Source organism: Leptinotarsa decemlineata, unplaced genomic scaffold (assembly GCF_025532065.1).
Source record: "Leptinotarsa decemlineata unplaced genomic scaffold, Ldec_3_MD MMD2_P_RNA_scaffold_2, whole genome shotgun sequence".
Classification (NCBI taxonomy): domain Eukaryota; kingdom Metazoa; phylum Arthropoda; class Insecta; order Coleoptera; family Chrysomelidae; genus Leptinotarsa; species Leptinotarsa decemlineata.
The window spans coordinates 1,472,523-1,492,355 of NW_027412529.1; the positions used below are offsets into that span (position 1 = coordinate 1,472,523).

The following is a 19,833-nucleotide window of genomic DNA, read 5'->3' on the forward strand; positions in this document are numbered from 1 at the left end:
GATTATTATTAGATGTGATCTGCTATCGACAAAGTAATCAGGACACATATTTTTTTAATATACATTACACTATTGTTGAAATTTTAATAATAAGTGGTCAATGGCTGAAGTATCTTAGGCTAAATCTCTGAAAGGATCAGAAAAGAAGAAGATTAGTCAAAATTTTTAGGTTAACGTATGATTTAACCAATAAAGTATACTTCAAATTTTCAAATTACGCAAATGTCTCTTTTACGGACCTTATATAAAACTAAAAAAATTATTCATGAGGGAAGAAATGTAAACTATACTTACAAAAGGACGAGAGTATTATTTTCGAATGATGCCGGTTTAGAAACGCCTCAAAAAGTAGAACCTGGTGGTTATGCCAAGGCTTATGAGAAATTTGAAACCATGAAGGATGGTGAAAGTAAAATACCATCTCAGAATTTTGCAACGTTGTTGAGAAATTCTAAATTTATAGACGTAAGTTTGATTTTATACATATAATAATAATACCTGTACCAGACTTGCTTTTAGTGTTTTAGTGTTTAGACAATCAATTTTTTAGATACTATTATTCTGTTTTTGATGCAAATTTGGTGAATATTTGTTAGCTGCATTAGGTTTACCAACATGTTATTTATTACAGCTTGGCGATCCTGAGGGAAAAATTGTTACGGGGAAAATATTTCGAATCATTGATGATGACTTGTATATAGATTTCGGATGGAAGTTCCACTGTGTTTGTCCTAGACCAAAGAAAAATGGAAGGTTAGTGTGAAAAAAAAACTCATTCAGACATATATCACTTTTATGAAAATGATCGAGATATCTATTAAATGCAAACATTACCACAATGTAAACTCAACATATGCTTTAGATGTTCAAATCATATATGCCTCCAATTTGGTGATAACAACATCTACAAAGAATTTGAAATAGGTCACCAAATTACCTGACACATTGGGCCTTACTTCAACTTTTTCAATAGGAAGGTTGGTGAAATAACTCCATGCGTTTTCTAGTTCTTGCAATCCTCTTTCGTTCCCTATTCCATCGACAAAATTTTTCTGATCCTCAATGAAAGATACAATTTTTTCAATAGTTTTCCTTAGAACCTCTAATGCCTCATCCAAAAAACTCACTGTTTTTTCGTAGTCTTCTTTGGCTTCCCTTAGTTGCTCCGCTATGCTGATGACTTGCAGCGCATGGGTCTCCTCACATTCAGCTATTCTCTTGTCAATTTCAACCAATTTGAGGGCTTTTTGGGATTCCCCGCCATGTCGTAAACTTGAAGACCTCAACTTTTGTTTCTTCGCCTTCAAAACTTTCAGTTGTGTCGAATAGTCAGTGTTAATTTCATACATCTTGTGATCGAGTAAGTTCCAAGTCACCTCTTTTTGGTCAACGGTTCTCAGCTTGTTCTGCAACTTGTCTTCCAGTTCTTTCAAATCACTACAGATGAAGTTGTACAGGCTTTGAACTAGGCTGATGGTTCTGTCCATGTCATGTAATATTTCGCTTCTCAGTCTGACGGACATTCTTTTCTCTTTGTTTGTTTTCAATTTGAATTCGAGCTTTTTTTCCTCGATGGCTTCAATGAGGTCTTGCTTGACTTTGTTGATTATCTGGAAGTTTGCTTTTATGTGCCTCAACTCTTCGTTCAATTTTTTTATGTTTGATTTGTTATCTGAAAGATTCAATGCAATGGACATTTGGAATGGTTATGACTTGATTGTGAAAGGTGTCAGAAGCTTTGTATAAAACTTATTGTCAAATGTTGACATTTGGATTTTTTTTGCAATAATCAAGATTGTAACATTCAATCACTGAAGTATTTACATGGATCAAGCGTAACAACACACTCAACTAACTTTAAAATATACCTTTTGGTAGAAATATGAGAGTTTTCTGAAAAGTTTCCGACCTAACAAAGAAAGAAGACATATTTTCAGATTTTTTTTTGTTTTTCAACATAGTCTCCTTTCAACTCTGTGCAAAATAATTGTCCTCAAAGGTGATTGCCTCTCCATGCGATGAGAATCTATCCTTCGAGCGTAATTTACAGATGAGGAAACAAAAAGAAGTTGCTTGGGGCTAGATCTGGTGAGTAAGGCGGATGGTCTTGCAGTTCAAACTGTAATTGGTGGATTTTCACCATGGCAACCGCTGAGGTGTGAGACAGTGCATTGTCTTGGTGAAACAGAATTTTTTTTTCTGCAAATGTGGCCGTTTTTCTGCAAGTAATGATGCGTGGTATGCTCCTGAAATGGTTTGTGTTTATGATAATAATCGATTAAAATAACTCCATGACTATCCCAAAAAACAGTCGCTATCACTTTCCCAGCCGAAAAAAGAGTTTTTATGATGCACTGTTTGGAACTTTTGGTGTAGTAATGAATTCAGTTTTAATCTTCCTCTTTGAAGATGATCACTTGGTGATCGAAACACGTGTCGAGGTGTTGAAAATAACGATTTGGTGTTGGGAAAAAACTACAGTAATATTCAAAAGAGTTTTTGCTTTCTTTGGAGCCGGTTCCCCCTTTGCAGTTCACTGTTTGGACTGTATTCTTGTTTAAGTGCGTATAATGGATTTATTGTGCCAACAGAGCGTTGGAGACTTTCATTCGAACCGGTTTTTGGTCTGACGTGAGCAATCGCGGCATCCAACGCGCGGACAGCTTTCTCATGCCTAAATGTTGATTTAATATGTGACAAACACGTTCTTTTGACATGTTCATAACCTCTGTTATCTCTATCAATTGCGCGTCCAAAATGACTGAAACTTTGGCGAGTAACTGTCAACAGATGAATATTGAAATTCACTGGTTTTTATTTACGAGTGCTGCCATCTTCATGTCGAGGTCGTAAACTTTTCGACCACCCTCGTAGTTTCTGGAACCATACTATTTTGTGATTTGTATTAGTGCCGCAATATGTTTAATATGAAAATACAAGCCCTTGCAATTATTACTACAATTGAAAAAGAAAATGTCCATATTGATAAAAAACTCGTTTCAATATTCATCCATCCCCGAACAAAACATATGGGAAACTTCTGATGAAAGGAAGGAAGCCTTTTGAAACAAGAACTTATGTATGAGCTTTGAATTACATGAAAACCACTTTTCTTGCATAAGAAGGGACTTAATGTCATCAAAAGGGGCAATCTTGTTCTGATGTGCACATTTTTCGCAAAGAAATTGACTCTTTAAAATAATTTCTGTTGATGAACTATTTATAATTGTTGACTCAAGTCTTTATTCTCATCCTTCATCTTATCTGTATCCTTTAAACAAATAGTTCGAAGCTTAAACATTGCACCAAAATAATAATGATGAACAAATTGTATTTCATAGAATATCAGTTCTTCGAGGTGCTATTCTCGGTTTATTGTTATTCCTGACATACATATTCCTGACACACATAAAAGATGTGTTTCTAGTCAATGTTGAAGAAAATTCACTTTGTTTGCTAATAATATCACAACAATAGTTTTAGTCTCAAGAAATAATGAAAATAGTAATAGATAATGATTCGGATGCACATTGAATGCTACTTTTCTAGGTCATTCTGTAATCAGTTCTGAGTCAACAAATCCTTTTGCTTATGAGTTGATGATAATCATGTTTGTTAATTGTTACAGATTTTACAGTGTGACCCATTTTTAATGGAAACACCCCCCTAAAATTTGAAGTTGTGAATCGATTTTAATAATTTTTTTTTTAAATGTCAAGTACTAAAAGGTCTACCTTGGGACAAAATTTGAAATGTTTATTGAAGTTTCAGGGCATACTACGATATTTTTTCTTAGTCGAAAATCGGGATTTTTTTATTGAAAAAATCACTACGCCACTGGATTCAGAGTGCCTCTAAATAGGTGTGACCAAAATCATCAAAATCAAAAATATTCATTAATAACAAAGTTATGACAACTCAAAAATTCGAAAACTCGCACAGCTAACAGTCACAATATATAATTTTTTTATGATTTCAACAATAAAGTGCCGCCAGATGAAAAAAAAACAACTAGCGTAAATATTTTTCATGAAAATAACGGAATTACATTCACACAATTCAACTTGAAATGAAGCAAAAAAATTTTAATAAACGTAACTATAATAGCTAATTATTGAAATGTTTCGATTCAGTGCAACAATTAATTCTAACTCATATTCTAGTGGCCTCTACTAATCCACCACGTATTTCGATACATGTGTCGTAGCGCTTACGAATGTTTCTGATTACGTTCCTTAGTTCTTGAGGGCTAATATCTGCATATATCTGTCGAATTCTTGCACAAAGTTCATTTCTATCTCTTGAGCGGTTTTTGTAAACTTTTTGTGTGAGAAGTCCCCAGAGAAAAAATCCAAAACTGTGAGGTCTGGAGATATGGGTGGCCACTCTATAAACGGACTACCACGGCCTATCCAACGGTTTGGAAAATGTTCGTTAAGCCATTGCCTCACAGCTCTGGCATAATGAACTGAACACCCATCTAACTGGACAATTAAATTTGATCGTTCATTGATTGGCAGCTCGTGAATAGCATCCCAAAACTCTGTGTTTAAAATTCTAGAAACCTCTGCGCATTAATGTTTTCCTCAAAAAAGAAAGGACCAATAATTCGTTCGTTCAATATCCCACACCAGACGCTGATTTTTTGGGAATACTGGCTTTTACAGTTTATTACCCAATTAGGATTATCCGCTGCCCAATAGCGACAATTCTGTGATGACACTACTCCATTTGTAGTGAAAGTGGCTTCGTCAGTATATAAAATATTTTTTAGGAAATTTCTATTGTTTAAATATTCCCCTTGGGCCCATAAACAATATTCCAGACGTCTTGCTTCGTCGCCTTCTTGAAGTGTGTGTGAAAATTTTGGCTTGAAAGGTTTAATATTCTTCGCCTTAAGACATCTCCAAATAGTTTCTCGTGGAATATTCAAATCTAAAGTGGCATTCCTTATACTGGCATTAGGATTATTTCCGAAATAATGTAAAATGATTTGATCATTCCTGTCATTCCTGTTTCGTCTTTGTACAGGATTACTTTTTAACATCATTTTTGATACTGCACCAGTTTCATTGAATATTTCATTTATTTTATTTACCGTACTGCAGCTAATACGAGGACGATCTGGATGTCTCTCATTAAATACTCTACAAACCTCTCTAGCACTTCTAACGTCATCTCCCGAAAGGCGTACAATTTCAATTTTCTCTCTTACGCTCAATCTTGCAGCCATGACACAAAATAATTCGAAGAACTGTAAGGTGAATATTGTTGACAATAGTACACTTAAATCTTTCACAAGTGTCAAACTGTAATATCATTTCCATGGCAACTAAGATTTAAATTGAAATATTAGGTCTTAGTTTTAATTAATTTGCGTGAAAACCTGAATGTAATTCCGTTATTTTCATTAAAAATATTTATGCTATTTGTTTTTTTTTTCATCTGGCGGCACTTTATTGTTGAAATCATAAAAAAAAAATCTCAGGGCTATATCTGTTGATACAGGGTGTTTTTTGTAACTATTAGCTGTGTGAGTTTTCGAATTTTTGAGTTGTCATAACTTTGTTATTAATTAATATTTTTTCATGAAATTTTGCTCACACCTGTTTAGAGGCACTCTGAATCCAGTAGCGTAGTGATTTTTTCAATAAAAAAATCGCTAATAAAAAATCCCGATTTTCGACAAAGTAAAAATATGGTAGTATGCCCTGAAACTTTAATAAACATTTCAAATTTTGTCCCAAGGTAGACCTTTTAGTACTTGACATTTCAAAAAAAAAATTATTGAAATCGATTTACAACTTCAAATTTTAGGGGGGTGTTTCCATTAAAAATGGGTCACACTGTATGAATACGAGAATTTCTATTTTGTCCCCTTCAAAGTATCCCCCTCAGATCTAATACACTTGTGTTTCTCTTCAAGATATTACTCCCTATTGACCATATGACCATGAGGCAAGTACTCCCGATGATCAAACTTGACGAGTTTTTTTTGATCTTGGCTCTCCTAGGCTTTTCTATTGAGACGATTGGACTTTGGTTTCGATGTCCGCACCATGATTCGTCATCAGTTATAACCCTTTTTAGAAAATCTGGATCGCAGTTGACGTCATTCAAAAATTCCTGAGCGATGTTCATGCTACGGTTTTTTTGGTAAAAATTCAGCAATTTTGAAACTTACTTCGCTGCCACACGCTTCAAGCCCAAAGTTTTCGAAAAAATTGCATATTATGAGCCAGCCGATATGCTGACATCCTCAGCAACTTCTCTAATAGTGATTCGTTGATTCTCCATAACAATTTTCTTCACTTTCTCAACATTTTCATCGATTGTTGATGTGCTGGAGCGTCCAGGCCCAACGTCATCATTCACATCATCTCGACCTTCTTTTAAAAGTTTGTACCACTATCAACATTTGCCTCTCACCAACAAACTAAACAGCTGAAACTGAACATATGTTCAACACGCGTGTACTTAACATAAAAAAATGAAAACAAAATCAATATTAATGTATCTAATAATGCATAGCCCGCGAAATTCTTATTTTTCGAACAGACATATAAGTAGTATTTAGGCGTCACAACCCAATTCGCCAGGAGAGTATCTGAAAGTTCTCAACAGTTTTAAATAATCTCCTGATGCGCGTTTCGTTTGATTCATTCTAGATTAGAGATTCAGTTTCTGTTCTTTGGACAACAAACTTTGTTTTCTCTCACTATTGTGTACTAACCATATCTATTGCATTATAGCAGCTACATCAGGGGTGCCAGGGTCCGCCTCCTCGTCAAAGATTTGGAATTATCCTCGAAATTTCTCGGCTTCGAGAAAGATCTGACATTACTGGAAGCCGATTGCGTTTTATTGGGACTCCAAGACAGAAGTAAAACTCTACCTTCCAAATAGGCACTGTTTAATATTTATTTCGTATTAAAATACATGTTGAGTTAGACACAGGTGTTTTTGATGGTTAACAGGCAAGAGTGTTATAATTTTTAATAAACTTATTTATTATTTTATTACATTTTTATATTAAAAATAGTACATAGCTAAAATACATTTCTTAAAGCTCTGCATACCAAATAAACATTTTATGTACATTTCCAATTTATTACAATTTTTACAAAACAAGCGAGAATTTCAATACAAGAACTATGAAATTAGAAATTCTCGATAGTTGAAAATATTCGAGTCTGCAATCCATAAAATAGCATTCATAATGGTTCAACCAGTTGAAAATCAGTCAGCAATCAATGAGGAATTTGTAAGGACCTATTAAACATGAAATTTTTGCAACTTGCAAAAATATTTTTGGCGCCGAACGTGGGACCAAAATCAAAACTAAGAAAGTCCTATGTTGAAAAATGCTTCAGAAGAAAAATAATTAATGGAACAGCAATATTTATTTGTGACTGACCGTTCAAACATGTTTGACGTCACTAGAGTTGTAACTCTTTAGTTTCCTCTTCACAAATCTTGGAGATGATTTTTTGAAGATGTTCAGACAGGTTTTTCTGATGTAAAAAGTACTTTTTATAATCGGAGGAGTAAGTGATTGAATGACTGGATTTTCTGAATATTCTGCTTTAAATGATAAAAGAGAGCTTACTTGTAGATGTTTCTAACCGCCCAGAAAAAACCTTCGAGAGTCGTTCCACCTGAAACTTCAAATTATTGAAGATTCCCTGGAATGTTGAAACAAACACTTTGTTGTTGAACCATTTGTATCCCTAACCAATAAATAAAATAGCATTTTAAATGAGGTTCATCGACATAATATATCCCACTTCTGAAACTTGGTGCGAGTATGATTACTTACATCGACAAATTAAATAAGGCACTTGAGAATTCTTAGTATATTATGAATATGAAATTTGAGCTGAGATAAATATGTAATTGCTTATAATAGTACGCAAGGCAATCCGCAGCACAGTGGCAGGCAAACTGGAACAACGGTGGCTCCGCTACTGCTTTTCGATTTGCTTCTGCTTTCGGCTTCGTATTGGTACTTCCCAGAGGCTCTCGCGTATCCACCCTGTAAAATATCGCGAGTTGAATGTTAAGTTGGATGAAAGACCTAGATATTCGGCAATTTTTGTTGCATTACAAGTGATTTCAATATTCACAATGTCGGGACAAAATGTATGTGTGTTCACGTGTATATATTTTGAAGAAATATCCAACAAAAATGGGATTTCGACTCACTTGTGCTCGCCAGGCAGCTTCACTTTCTTCCTTCTTTGCGAACATTTCGTGACCGGGGGGATAATATACAGGGGGGCCGGAAACGTTCTTAGTTTTCACTGCTGGTTCTTTCTTCTGCGTATCGTCCACTTCTGCGGCTTGCCTCTTCAGGGTGTCAATTTTTTTCTGTTGGGCTTTCTCCTGCTCGTGGGCTGTGAATCCTGCGTTGAGGGGACTGTTCGGCGGCTGAGATGTTGGAAAATATATCGATTATGAACGAAATACTTTATATGCAAATACACAAATAAGTCGATGTTCTTTAGGCCTGTAACGACAGATGAGGTGAGAATAATCATAACTGAGTTGAAAAATAAAAAAAAAACTGAAGATATAAACGGTGTGAATGTTTTAGTCATAAAGAGTGCCATTGAATGTAAAACTCGACCGTTAACAGATATTATCAATATGTGTCTAAGTGAAGGCTACTTCTTTCAGCAATTAAAAATTGTGTCACATCAATAGGTGGTTCCACTTATGTTTCGCTTGCGTTTATGCAGCTATTTTTATCAAGTACTTTCTTGGTTTTTTCTCATTTTCTCTTCAATCGAGGACCGCCTGCCCGGTACTGACGAAGCCCAATAGGCTGAAACAGCTGTCTACCGGTGGCTCTTAAATTGAAATCAATATGGGAGTGATCAAAAAGTACTTATCTATTTATTTTTTGATTTTCATGGAATTATTTTCCACAGCTTGACTGCATTAATCTTTCTAGATTATATATAGTGAAACATCAGAAAGAAATTCCAGAAATCGACGGCCTTCAAACCCAAATAAAAATAGTGACATTGAATTATATTATCGATATTTCCACTTTTCAGTTACTTGAGGGGGCGTGAATTGAAACCTAAAGAGGTGGGGTTCTGAAAAGTGCCGGAAGTGTACCTTAGATTGTCCATCGTTTTCAAAACTATACCCACCTCGTTTCCTATTGTAGCCATGAGCTCGTCCAGCCTCTTCGGTGGTCCATCAGGCCCATCGTCTGTTGGGAACTTCTGCGGCAACAAATGCTGGCTCTCCTCATTCGGCGGATACCCCCCTTTGTAGCTATTTTGCGTCGTATTCGTGGATTTGTACGAGTAATGGATGTTAATGGGCTCCTTGGGCTTGGGCTTGAACCCATATCCCGATGGAGGATTGTTCGGGTCGAACGTCACCACCTCGTTGGGAGTTTTGGGCCTGTTGGGACCTCCGGGGCCGTAAGAGTTGTTGGTTGTGTGCGTTTCGTGTTGGTATATTATTGTTTTCGGGGGTTCGTTCGGGGGGTAACCGTTTTGGTAAGGGGAACCCGTGCGGTTCGTGGTCGTGTTGTGGGTTTCTTTGATGATGTATGTCGTGCTAGGGGGGTTTCCTCTGCTGGAAATAAAAATTGTAAATTTGAGAGAGTTTTCTGCAAAAGGTGTTTTTAACTGCATAGAATAATCACAGGAGAATAATACAACCAGTAGGCTCTTTTACCACGTGACCCGCCCGAGTTGCCGGGAACCTACAACCGCTCTTAGGATGAGAATCTCATCCAACACGTTCAGTGCTGTAGTATCGAAGGATTCGACGGTACCACGGGCATCGGATTAGTTATAATAAACGGTCGGAAGTTGATATTGTCTTTAGTTTATTCCCTGTTGTTATTATTATTTTTAGTTGTAGCTGGTTATAAGTAATTTACCACAAAATATTCTATAATAACCTTAAATTTCGTTTTTATATGAGCGCACGCCCATGGTAAAAGAACGAAATTGGCCCCGCACTTCGTTTCGAGGTCACCGCGAGAACTTTGTGAATTTATGAATGAACGTAGTGGTAGCGAACTTACTGGTTGATTTTTACTGTGGGATAATAATAAATATGATAAAAAAATTTATTCTCGAAACCCTAACGCATTCAATACATGTTTAAATCGAAGAAAACACAGACAGTGCTGTCGTTCTGTATTGAAAATACTAGCATTGATATAGTTTTGAAATAAAATAATACAAAACATTTAAAAAACTTTAATTGAAGCTGAAGCTATTTCCAAGTGTATTGAAACGAATAAAAAACGATTTACTCATAGAAGAAAATTATTGATAGTAAAAAAATAAAAAATGTTTGTCTACCTAAAGAATATAATGTTTATGTTTATTCTCTGAAACATTAAATACATACAGCGAGCGGCTAAATTATGAAACAAATTCGTTATTTCGCAAGCAATATGTTAGGTTGTTTCAAAGTTTTGCCCATCTTTATGAGTCTACATTAAACTGTAATATCTCAGCTAAAACTAATTCAATTGAACGGGATTCGATGAAATCGACGAATTCCGTTTCTGTCGATCGTTCAAATCATGGGGCACCCACTATCCGAGCTTTTTGACCTTTCCAATACGTTTCAAACTATCAAAACCGCATGAGAAGTTACTCTCCCATAACCTCTTCATTTCTGCTAATCTTTATCACAAGGACTTTTTTGGCGCTGGTATTCTGACCGGAAAAATGGCCTCATTAGGTGAGTTGGGCGCCATATTGAAGGCAAAATGGTGGCATATAGTTGATGAAGATGATAGTTACAGGTGATCAAATGAGTGTTGAAATCCTATCTCAAAAATCAGTCTTATAGCATGAAATTGCAAAATAATTAGGTCTTATTTGGTGAAAAATAGAGCAGGGAGTGTCGCAAGGATAAGTTCTTGGCCCTGTGCTTTTAATTATCTATGTGAACGATATCTTGTGTAGTGTATCTAATGTTAGTTACTCTGTTTCCTAATTGGTTGCACTGACGACGTATCTATGATATGATGTGACCGGAACAACAAAACATTATGAAAACAAAAATATTTTCAGACATATATATGTTTATGTTTTATTTTAATTTACTTTGGACTTCAATGTTTCTTTATTTGCAAAATGTCACACATCTAACTACTAGCGATTATAAGTGATTCAAATACTATAATTGTTACACGAATCCCTATCGCCAATTGATTCAACGTATATATAGTCGAAGTAATCGATATAGTAATTCTTAAAGCTATCGGCGAAGTCAAAGGCCAAAAAAAAATACAAAGAAATAATGCCACTACGAATTAGTCCACGTGGACTGAAGAATTGGCGTTTCGTATTGGATAATTTTTACTAACCGAGTTTTATGACTGGCTGAAGAGTCATTGAACCACAGAGAGTATGTTTCAATGTATATAAGAATCTACATGTCAAGTTTCGTTTCGAGGGAAACAAACTATTACAAGCAACATCGGATTTGACCGAAATTCCTTTCTCAACTGTACGTAAAATAGTCAAAAATTAACCTTATGAACACAAGACGCGATTTGATGCGGGATTACCAAAACCTTTAGATGTTCATCTAATAAAATTATTTAAAAAACAATAAACGACTGTTACAAACGCAATGAGATTCCTACAATTTAAATCATAAGAAAGAAATTGAATACTTCCGGCTATAACGTGAGCTGCTGTGACAAAACTCTTCAGAATTGGATAAAGAAACTAGGATTTATATTTAAAATAATAAACAAACGCCAAGTAGTTATGGAAAGCAGAAGAATAGTGTGCATTGCTGAGGAAGTAAAGGATGGGTTCCGAATTCTTTGAAATTATGTGGAGAAAAACTTGAGGACTGCAATGTTCACTATCATAAGGACATGGAAGCTAATATTTTTGAGGAATCTATTTCTCTATATAAACAAAATATTTATATGTATATTTCAATATTAAATTTTACAAAAAGGATTTGAAGCTTTATCTCTTCTATTAATTATCTGCGAGCGCTTTCGACAGTTGGTAGTACTGTCATCTTTTAGGCACTCCTCAAACTCAGTTTGAGGCTGACTCACAACATTTAAGTGAAATATATTCCTATTTACTTTTTATTGACAAACATTGGAATTCCTTCAAAGACAACTCATTTGACATTAATCAAATTCATTTATCAACTTATCAACAAAAATTACATAACAAAACTTTTTCTTCTGAAAGCAACTCTAACTCTTTGATTAATTGCACCAGCGGCAAATGCCAAGTCTACTTCTTCTTGAAAATTTTAATAAATTGACAAGTGATGTGTTTCTAACCTAAGATCACCACGTTTATTCTCCAAGAAAATTTTATGATTATTTCTTATTTAACGCATATATATTGTAGCTTTCATTTTAATTCATATGTCTTGTATATGTATAATTGTTATTTGTTTTTATCACGATTACAACGTTTATAATTTAATTTTAACTCTAACTCAATTGCGACCAATCTCACTAACATTGTAAGTATTCAATTATTAACTTAAGTTCTGTATTAATTCAAAGTCTATCATCTCAGCTCCCTGATGACAATAACCATTGTCGAAATATTGGAAATATAATGTTATAAGAGTACACTTGCGCTTCGCTGCTATCCCAAATAACTCCAACGATTTGTTCTAGTCAGCAAAGACTACCTCTCTCCCTCTCTCTCTCTTCTATATATATATATATATATATATATATATATATATATATATATATATATATATATATATATATATATATATATATATATAATTTAGTTATTGTGACTCTTATATAATCAGAAATGATTATTGAATAACAAAATTAGTTAGCTCCCTAACTATTTTATCAAAGGGTAACTGCTGGAAGGTAGGAGGCACTATATCGTTTACTTGAACTATACCAACCTGTTATCTGGTGGATTGTAAACGGGATATCCTCTTTCAGAAAATGGCGGTTCGGTCCTATTTACTGTGTTGTGGGTTTCTTTGTATATGTATGTTTTTCTGCCAGGGGGATTATTCTCATCCGGCGATGGATAGCCGTCATTCTTGGGAGGATATCCGTCATTCTTGGGAGGATATCCGTCATGAGGTTGGGAATGTCCACGAGGATGATCGGTCTTGTTGATATTCGTGGTGGTATGCTCTTTCACGATGTAGGTGTCCTTTCTGGAAAGAGGTTGAATCAAAATAATATCAACTTCAATAATAATATCACTAATTATTTCAATTGATTCGTGACTGAAGTCAAGAGACAGCTTGAAGTTGGTATCGACTAGCCCAAAATCAAATGAAAGTAAAATCAAGTTACCTTGGCATTGGAGGCGGCTGAGGATGACCATTGTGGGTAATATTCTTCGTGGTATTCGTTTCGTTGTAGACATAAGTCTGGTTAGTGGGAGGGTTCAGCTCCGGCCTGTAACCCGGTTGGTAGTTCCTCGTGGTCACTGTCTCCTTAACCACAACTCCCCCTGGTGGACTGGGCTTTTGGTACGGCGGGTAATTGTAAGGGTCCTGCTCATAGACGACATTTTCCTTATTCTCCATCTTGTTGTAAACGAAACTCTTGCTGGGTGTGCTGATCGACTGATTTGGGGAGTAGACGTACTTCTCGTCGCTGGCTGCAGGGAAGTCCCCCGAGCCAGGTATCTCGTAGGTGTATGTTTTGATAGTGGTCGTGACTTTGGTGTTGCCCGGGGGACGGAGATTCGGGTCCAAGTGAGCCAGGACTTCGGGGTCGATGTCCGGCACGACCGTTTCGGATACTTCCATCGGGTACTCGTGGACGTTTTTGACTTTCGTTTGCTTGGTCAGCGTGGACGTTTTTGAAGTCGGTGAAGGCGAGAGGGTGCGGAGAGGGCGGGTGTCGGGGTAAGCAGTACCTGAAAAATAATGATATGGTTCATGATCAGTGAGAAATATTGACGGCAAAAATGAAAACGAATAAAATGTAAAACAACAAATTGCAAAGAGGAGCGAAGAAAATGAAGAAAATCAATAACGTCTTCAATCCAAATGGCAGTTGCTTCAGAAACACAGAGCTAAATACAATTTTTACCTTCACTTGTATACTGTAATTCACGTTTGAGTGACCCCTCCCGTTCCGATCTTTCAAAAGTGTGGCTTCTTGAACTAGGCCTAGGGGTGTCTCCATAGTGTAATTCCCTGTTTACATTTTTGTTGGAAGTAGTACTGAAAGAGATAAAAAAGTACGTATAGCTTCAAAAATTCATATAACCTAGCAAGTACGTCGGGTTGAAGTTTCTAATTTTTTTTGACATTATTTCAATTATTTTTTGAAACATACTTGTTTATTAATTTTTTTTCTACTTTTACAAATGCTATTGAAAACACAACAGAAACTACAGTATGATTTCATTAGGTGCTCGTCAGTGACGGCTCGTGCATTGGAGAACAGGGGAGGCTTGAGTCATATAGACTATATACATACAGAAAAGCCCGCCGGAGGCGGTAAAATTTTTTATGTTGTTGCACGCTTTGCTTAATACTAAAGTTAGGGCATGGGCATGACAATGCGTAAAAAGTGAATGAGGAGCTATGGACTTTATTTTAGTTTGTAAACCATTTAAATGGCCGGCCATGACCGCAGCCACATCATAGGTTTGCGCAATTAACTTTTGCCTAAAATTATAGGTGTCACAAGTACGAATTGAAAAATTAAACAAATCGTCAGCTGTGCGCCCAGATGAAACATCAAAAAAAACCCATAAAACATTCTACCACATTACCATCTTTGACATATCTAAAAACGATTGAACGTTGTGATGTACAGGTAATATCGGTAGTTTCATCAATTTCCCATGCAAAAAAAGAAACACTTTCAATCTCCTTGCTTATATTTTCCTTAATAATATATGCCACACTGTCTATAAGCTCATTTTGGATGGTTTTTGAGGTGCCCGAAAAACGCTACCGTTTAAAAAAGTGCCAAATTGTGAATCATATTTGCCTCATAACATTAAAAGTTCCTCGTAATTGCCGCGATTAATCGAATCTTCGGTTCCATCGTGTCTGCGAAAAGCTAATTCTTGGGAACCTAAATAAATCGTAATATCGATGAGTCTTTTTAAATTCGACCGATTTTCCCTAACCTGATTATTAAAAGAAATTATGGCCTCTTTTTGAGTTGTATCTAAAGCTGTTGCTATATTTTGTTTGCTAAACAATTTGAATTTACAAGACGAAAATATATGCTCCTTAGATTTAAAATGTCTTTCTGTAGAACGAGGTGAATTTTTTAAATCGGAGTATCCTATTTTAGACCACGTTTGGTATTCGGTTTGTACGGAAAATAAAACACAGGGCTAACATAAAAGTTTTTTTCGTTTAATGGAACCGGTTAACCAATCGCATTTATCGTACCAACTAATATTAAATCCTCGATTTTGTCGATTATCTGAGGCTTTAATTGAAATCAATTTTGTTTGAGGCCTTCCCAGAGTTTTAATAATGTGAAATTTATTATCATAAGATAAAAACTTGATATTATTTGTCAGCAACCAATCGACTATATCGTCAGATTTTTTTAATTTCGTCCAACTTATCCATAATAAATGAAAAAAAAAACTTACCGAAAAGTGAAAACCTGAAAATGCCTTGAAATTGAAAGAGAACAATTCAAAAAAATTACCAAAAAGCACTGCTATAATACAATACTGCCTGTTTTATACACAAATAACAAATATTATCAAGAAACACTAAAACGATTTACCGAAATATTTTTCAGTCCCGGTCCGTCACGGCATCCGGTCCGAATAATTGAATAAAAAACAAACGCAGTCGTACACTAACGGTGACCAACTGGAGGCTAGCCTCCTCTAACGCTATAATTTCTGCAACTAAATTTACAAATCGGGACGTATGTCTCAGGTTAGATCGGTCTCGCGGAGCTTGTGTTTTTTAAAGAGGTCGGAGGCTTGGCTCCCTTGTAACGTATGAAATTTATTATTTCGGGTTGATGGTTTATTCGTTATTCATTCATGGGGGGTGCGTTTGAGTTTTGTTGAAGCAGGATACAGTGTGGTACGTACTACGTAGTGAGTGATAGTGTTTTTCGGGCATTCTGAGTATTTATATTAAAAAATAATGGCAAAGTAATGATACCCAAGCATTTTTAGAAAAAAATTATCATAATTATTTGTCAATATCTTTTAATTTATTGCGATGAATAGCTTCAAATTTTATGAGGAGGCTAAGCCTCCCTTGCCTCCTCTGACGAGCCGCCGCTAGTGCTCGTGAAGTTTTTGCACTCATATCACGTTAATGGAGATGATAATCTCCTGGATATTTAATTATTCAGGTTCAGATTTCGCTGACTCCAATATGAATACAGTTAAGCGTTTGAAAATATCCTTGGGCTCATATTATTTGTGTCTTTAGTTTTTGGCAAGTTATTGACATGAAGTTTCATATACATAATCGTCGTTGGATACTTACTGAAAGGCTGGATCGGCGCCAGGACTATTATAGGATTCTGTAAGACAAATGATATATAAATAGTGAATGATTCAAGCAAGTTGACAAATAAATGCTATTCAACCAGCACGATTTCATTGAAGGCATGGAAAACAACTCGTGAATAGTAGGTAATTCTGACTATAAAAAAATAGATTACCTTTTTCTGAGAAAGATGATTTTTTGACTTGCTGCAAATCATCCAAGAGAGTATCTAGTTGATTGATGCTGTTCTGCATTCTTGTCTTTTCGGGCAAAATATCACCATTAGTAGTGGTTGAATACAAGTATTTCTCTTTTTTGTACCCGCTGATTTGCTGTCTTCCATCGGGACTCTGTAAATTAATCGGATTCAATTAGTTGTGCCCCACGTTGGGCGCCACAAATAGTTAATTGTGCATTCACGGGTATTAAATTAATAATTTAATAAATTTCTGAAATTCCACAGGAATTTTGTGCTACTTTTTTCAGTTCAACTCACATTCCAGTAACTGTATACAGGGAATAGTTCAATAGCTCATAGTTTATTTGACGGTATGATTAAAAATGTTTCAACGCCCATAGTTTATTTGACGGTATGATTAAAAATGTTTCAACGCCCATTGGAAGAGGTCAGAATTCCTTCCTCTGCACCTACCTTGTAGTTGTAAGCGTCGTCAGAGGAATATTCGGTAACGGGATTGCTGGATTTCGTATTGACCATCCTGCTCAGCGAGTTACTCCTGTTCGACTCCAAGGCATTGCCTGACCTTGAGGATTCCCTGTATGTATTCGAGCTGTGTTGACCCAGGGAACTTCCAGGGCGCGAAACGGAATTTTGCAAGTCTTCCAATAAGTAATCTGAAGAAGAGAACGATTTTAATAATACTCAGGGTGTTAGAAATATGGAGGAGTTGTAAATGGAACAACCAGATCTTGAGTTCAGTACATTTCAATAACCTACTTACCTAGATTGCTATCGAACTGCGACAAATTTTGATTCGAGCTGTAGTTACGGACAGGAGAAACTGTTCTCATTATCTTCGTTTCCTGATACTCCTTTCTCTCTAACGTTGACATATTGATTGAGTCCTACGTGGCGATAATCTGAAATGAAAAAAAAATTAATAATAACTTGCTCAATCCTGGGTGATATCCAATAGATATATATATATATATATATATATATATATATATATATATATATATATATATATATATATATATATATATATATATATATATATATATAACAGAATAATTAGTGACTGGATTAACTATAAATCGGTTCAATTCGTGAGGTTGCAGTCAATAGCTGGGCTGTTACAAAGAAAACTCTTTGTTATATGTCAAGCTTTCGGTATATTTCACATCTTCGTCAGGACAACTACAATAATAAAATTATATTATATATCTTGTAGAAAATATATAAATATGGAGAACTTACTAACGTGAGAATAAAAATTAAAATGTATCTAGGCACCCTCCTAGAAGATGACAGTACTACCAACTGTCGAAAGCGCTCGCAGATAATTAATAGAAGATATTAAGCTTCAAATCCTTTTTGTAGAATTTAATATTGAAATACTCAAAATAAAGGAACATTTATTTGAAATTCAACCTGATTAATTGGCGCTCCGGGGCGACTTCATTGATTCCAGTGGCGCATTTGCTTTTTCAGCTGCAGGAAAACCCGGAAAAACCTGCAGCACCACATCATCTGAAGATCTTGATCCAACAATGTCCTCTCTCTCATAAAACAAAATGTAGGGTGTCTCCAGAGGCTCCAATAAATTCAATGCATCGCCAGAACACTTCGTGACACGACTATCGTCAAACTTAAACCAGTCCGTTTCTTCTTTGACCAAGGCGTAATAATGACCAAATTCAACGCCAGAACCACAGTGAACAATGACTGCCCGAATATTATAACAGTGGTCTGCTAGGTTGAAATGTTCATCTATTTCGAACCTTCCAAAGAGTTTCTTGCTTCCGTTAGAGGTTGAGTCTTGTTTGAAAATCATCAGTGTTATTATTACATTGACTGCGCCAAACTAACTGACTGTTATAAGGAAACAAGTATAGCTGAGGCACCAGTCAAGGAAAATTAGTTGCATCAATCAATATATATATATATATATATATATATATATATATATATATATATATATATATATATATATATATATTTTTTTTTTTTTCATTTTTCCGTTTCCATGGATTACTGAGGCTATTTCGTTTGTTATAATTCACAAAGAGCACTCATATTTTTTAATTAAAAACGAGGGCATTCAATGCAAACACGAATAAAAAGGATGCAACGAGTTTTAAATTTACTTTATCATATGCAGTAAACATCTGATGCACGGAAGGCCCTACGAGATATTTTTTCTAGGTTGAATGATTTTCAAAGGCAAAAAATCGAAGTGAGATTAACATTGCTGGAATCACGCCCAGGTAAAATCAACTAATACGAACTTTAGTATATTGCAGAGACGTATGTCGCCAGTATTGAATCACCGATGACGTCACAAATTCACAACCTCCTGACACCGAGAGAAAGTGTCGCAAAAAACAGAATGATTCACGGCTACGTGCATACTTGCCAAGTAAAACGAACAAAGCGAGGATATCAAAACATCGCCGAGCGCCAAGTTTACCACGATTCACAGAATGGCAGATGTGACGTCATTTTTATGTAAAAAACTTTGTAGTTGTAGTTATCGATATTCCCATATTGGAGTTTTTAATTTTTGTCCAAATACCACCGATGAATTTCTAATAATACCTTTGGATAATATGTGTAGTTGAGTGTCTTCCATTCAGGATGAATCCCGCATCTTTTTTCGTATTCCCATTCGCATCGAACTGTTCCAGATATTTTTATTATTAGCCGAGATAATTCGGATGAAAATCTTTTTGGAATGTTGTATCTCAGCATATAAACCCAGCTTGGATTTATCCAATCTCTCCGCACACAGTTCAATAGCGTATTCCGCTTGAAATACAGTCGTATACGTTCCTAAGCAGGTAGATATCTCTGTCCTGGGTCTGCGACTAAAAACACCTGCACCAGAACAAGAAGGTGTTTTTGATTCATCTGTGAACCAACAACTATCTGCTCTTAATATTTCCTTCTCCCGGAGGATCCAGTCCTCTCCACTTGGGAATAATACTTTATAAGGCAGTTCGTAATTGACAGTTGGAGGCATAAAGTCAGATGTCAATTCCAGAATGCTGTGACTTCCAGTGTCAGCCAACAGTCTGTTGCACTCTGCATTTAATTGATTTGTTCAATTGGCAATGTGCACAAGTATGTATACAGTCCATCTAGCCTCTCTCTCTAGAAAAATGTGAAGAGGAGGTAGATCTAGAAGG

The 19,833-nt window shown here is 35.6% G+C and overlaps 2 protein-coding genes across 4 annotated transcripts in view; one reads left to right on the forward strand and one right to left on the reverse strand.

Moving 5' to 3' along the window:
* The first annotated feature begins 156 nt into the window (after positions 1–156).
* LOC111504646 (mitochondrial ribosomal protein S28) lies at positions 157–6,952 on the forward strand. The gene is made up of 3 exons (XM_023159311.2): positions 157–465; positions 632–753; positions 6,753–6,952. The coding sequence occupies exons 1-3, from the start codon at positions 223–225 to the stop codon at positions 6,904–6,906; spliced, it is 519 nt and encodes a 172-aa protein (XP_023015079.2). The 5' UTR covers positions 157–222; the 3' UTR covers positions 6,907–6,952.
* Positions 6,897–19,833, reverse strand: part of LOC111504643 (uncharacterized) — a 57,014-nt gene continuing 44,077 nt past the window's right edge. For all 3 annotated transcript variants that reach the window (XM_023159306.2, XM_023159308.2, XM_023159307.2), the window contains exons 2-11: positions 17,424–17,562; positions 17,114–17,316; positions 16,637–16,811; positions 16,459–16,495; positions 14,060–14,193; positions 13,313–13,883; positions 12,907–13,170; positions 9,162–9,597; positions 8,206–8,430; positions 6,897–8,035 (exon numbers count right to left, since the gene is read on the reverse strand). In XM_023159306.2, the coding sequence (XP_023015074.2) occupies positions 7,901–8,035; positions 8,206–8,430; positions 9,162–9,597; positions 12,907–13,170; positions 13,313–13,883; positions 14,060–14,193; positions 16,459–16,495; positions 16,637–16,811; positions 17,114–17,316; positions 17,424–17,535 (2,292 nt within the window). In that variant the 5' untranslated portion in view covers positions 17,536–17,562 and the 3' untranslated portion in view covers positions 6,897–7,900. The remainder of the gene's footprint in view (positions 8,036–8,205; positions 8,431–9,161; positions 9,598–12,906; positions 13,171–13,312; positions 13,884–14,059; positions 14,194–16,458; positions 16,496–16,636; positions 16,812–17,113; positions 17,317–17,423; positions 17,563–19,833) is intronic.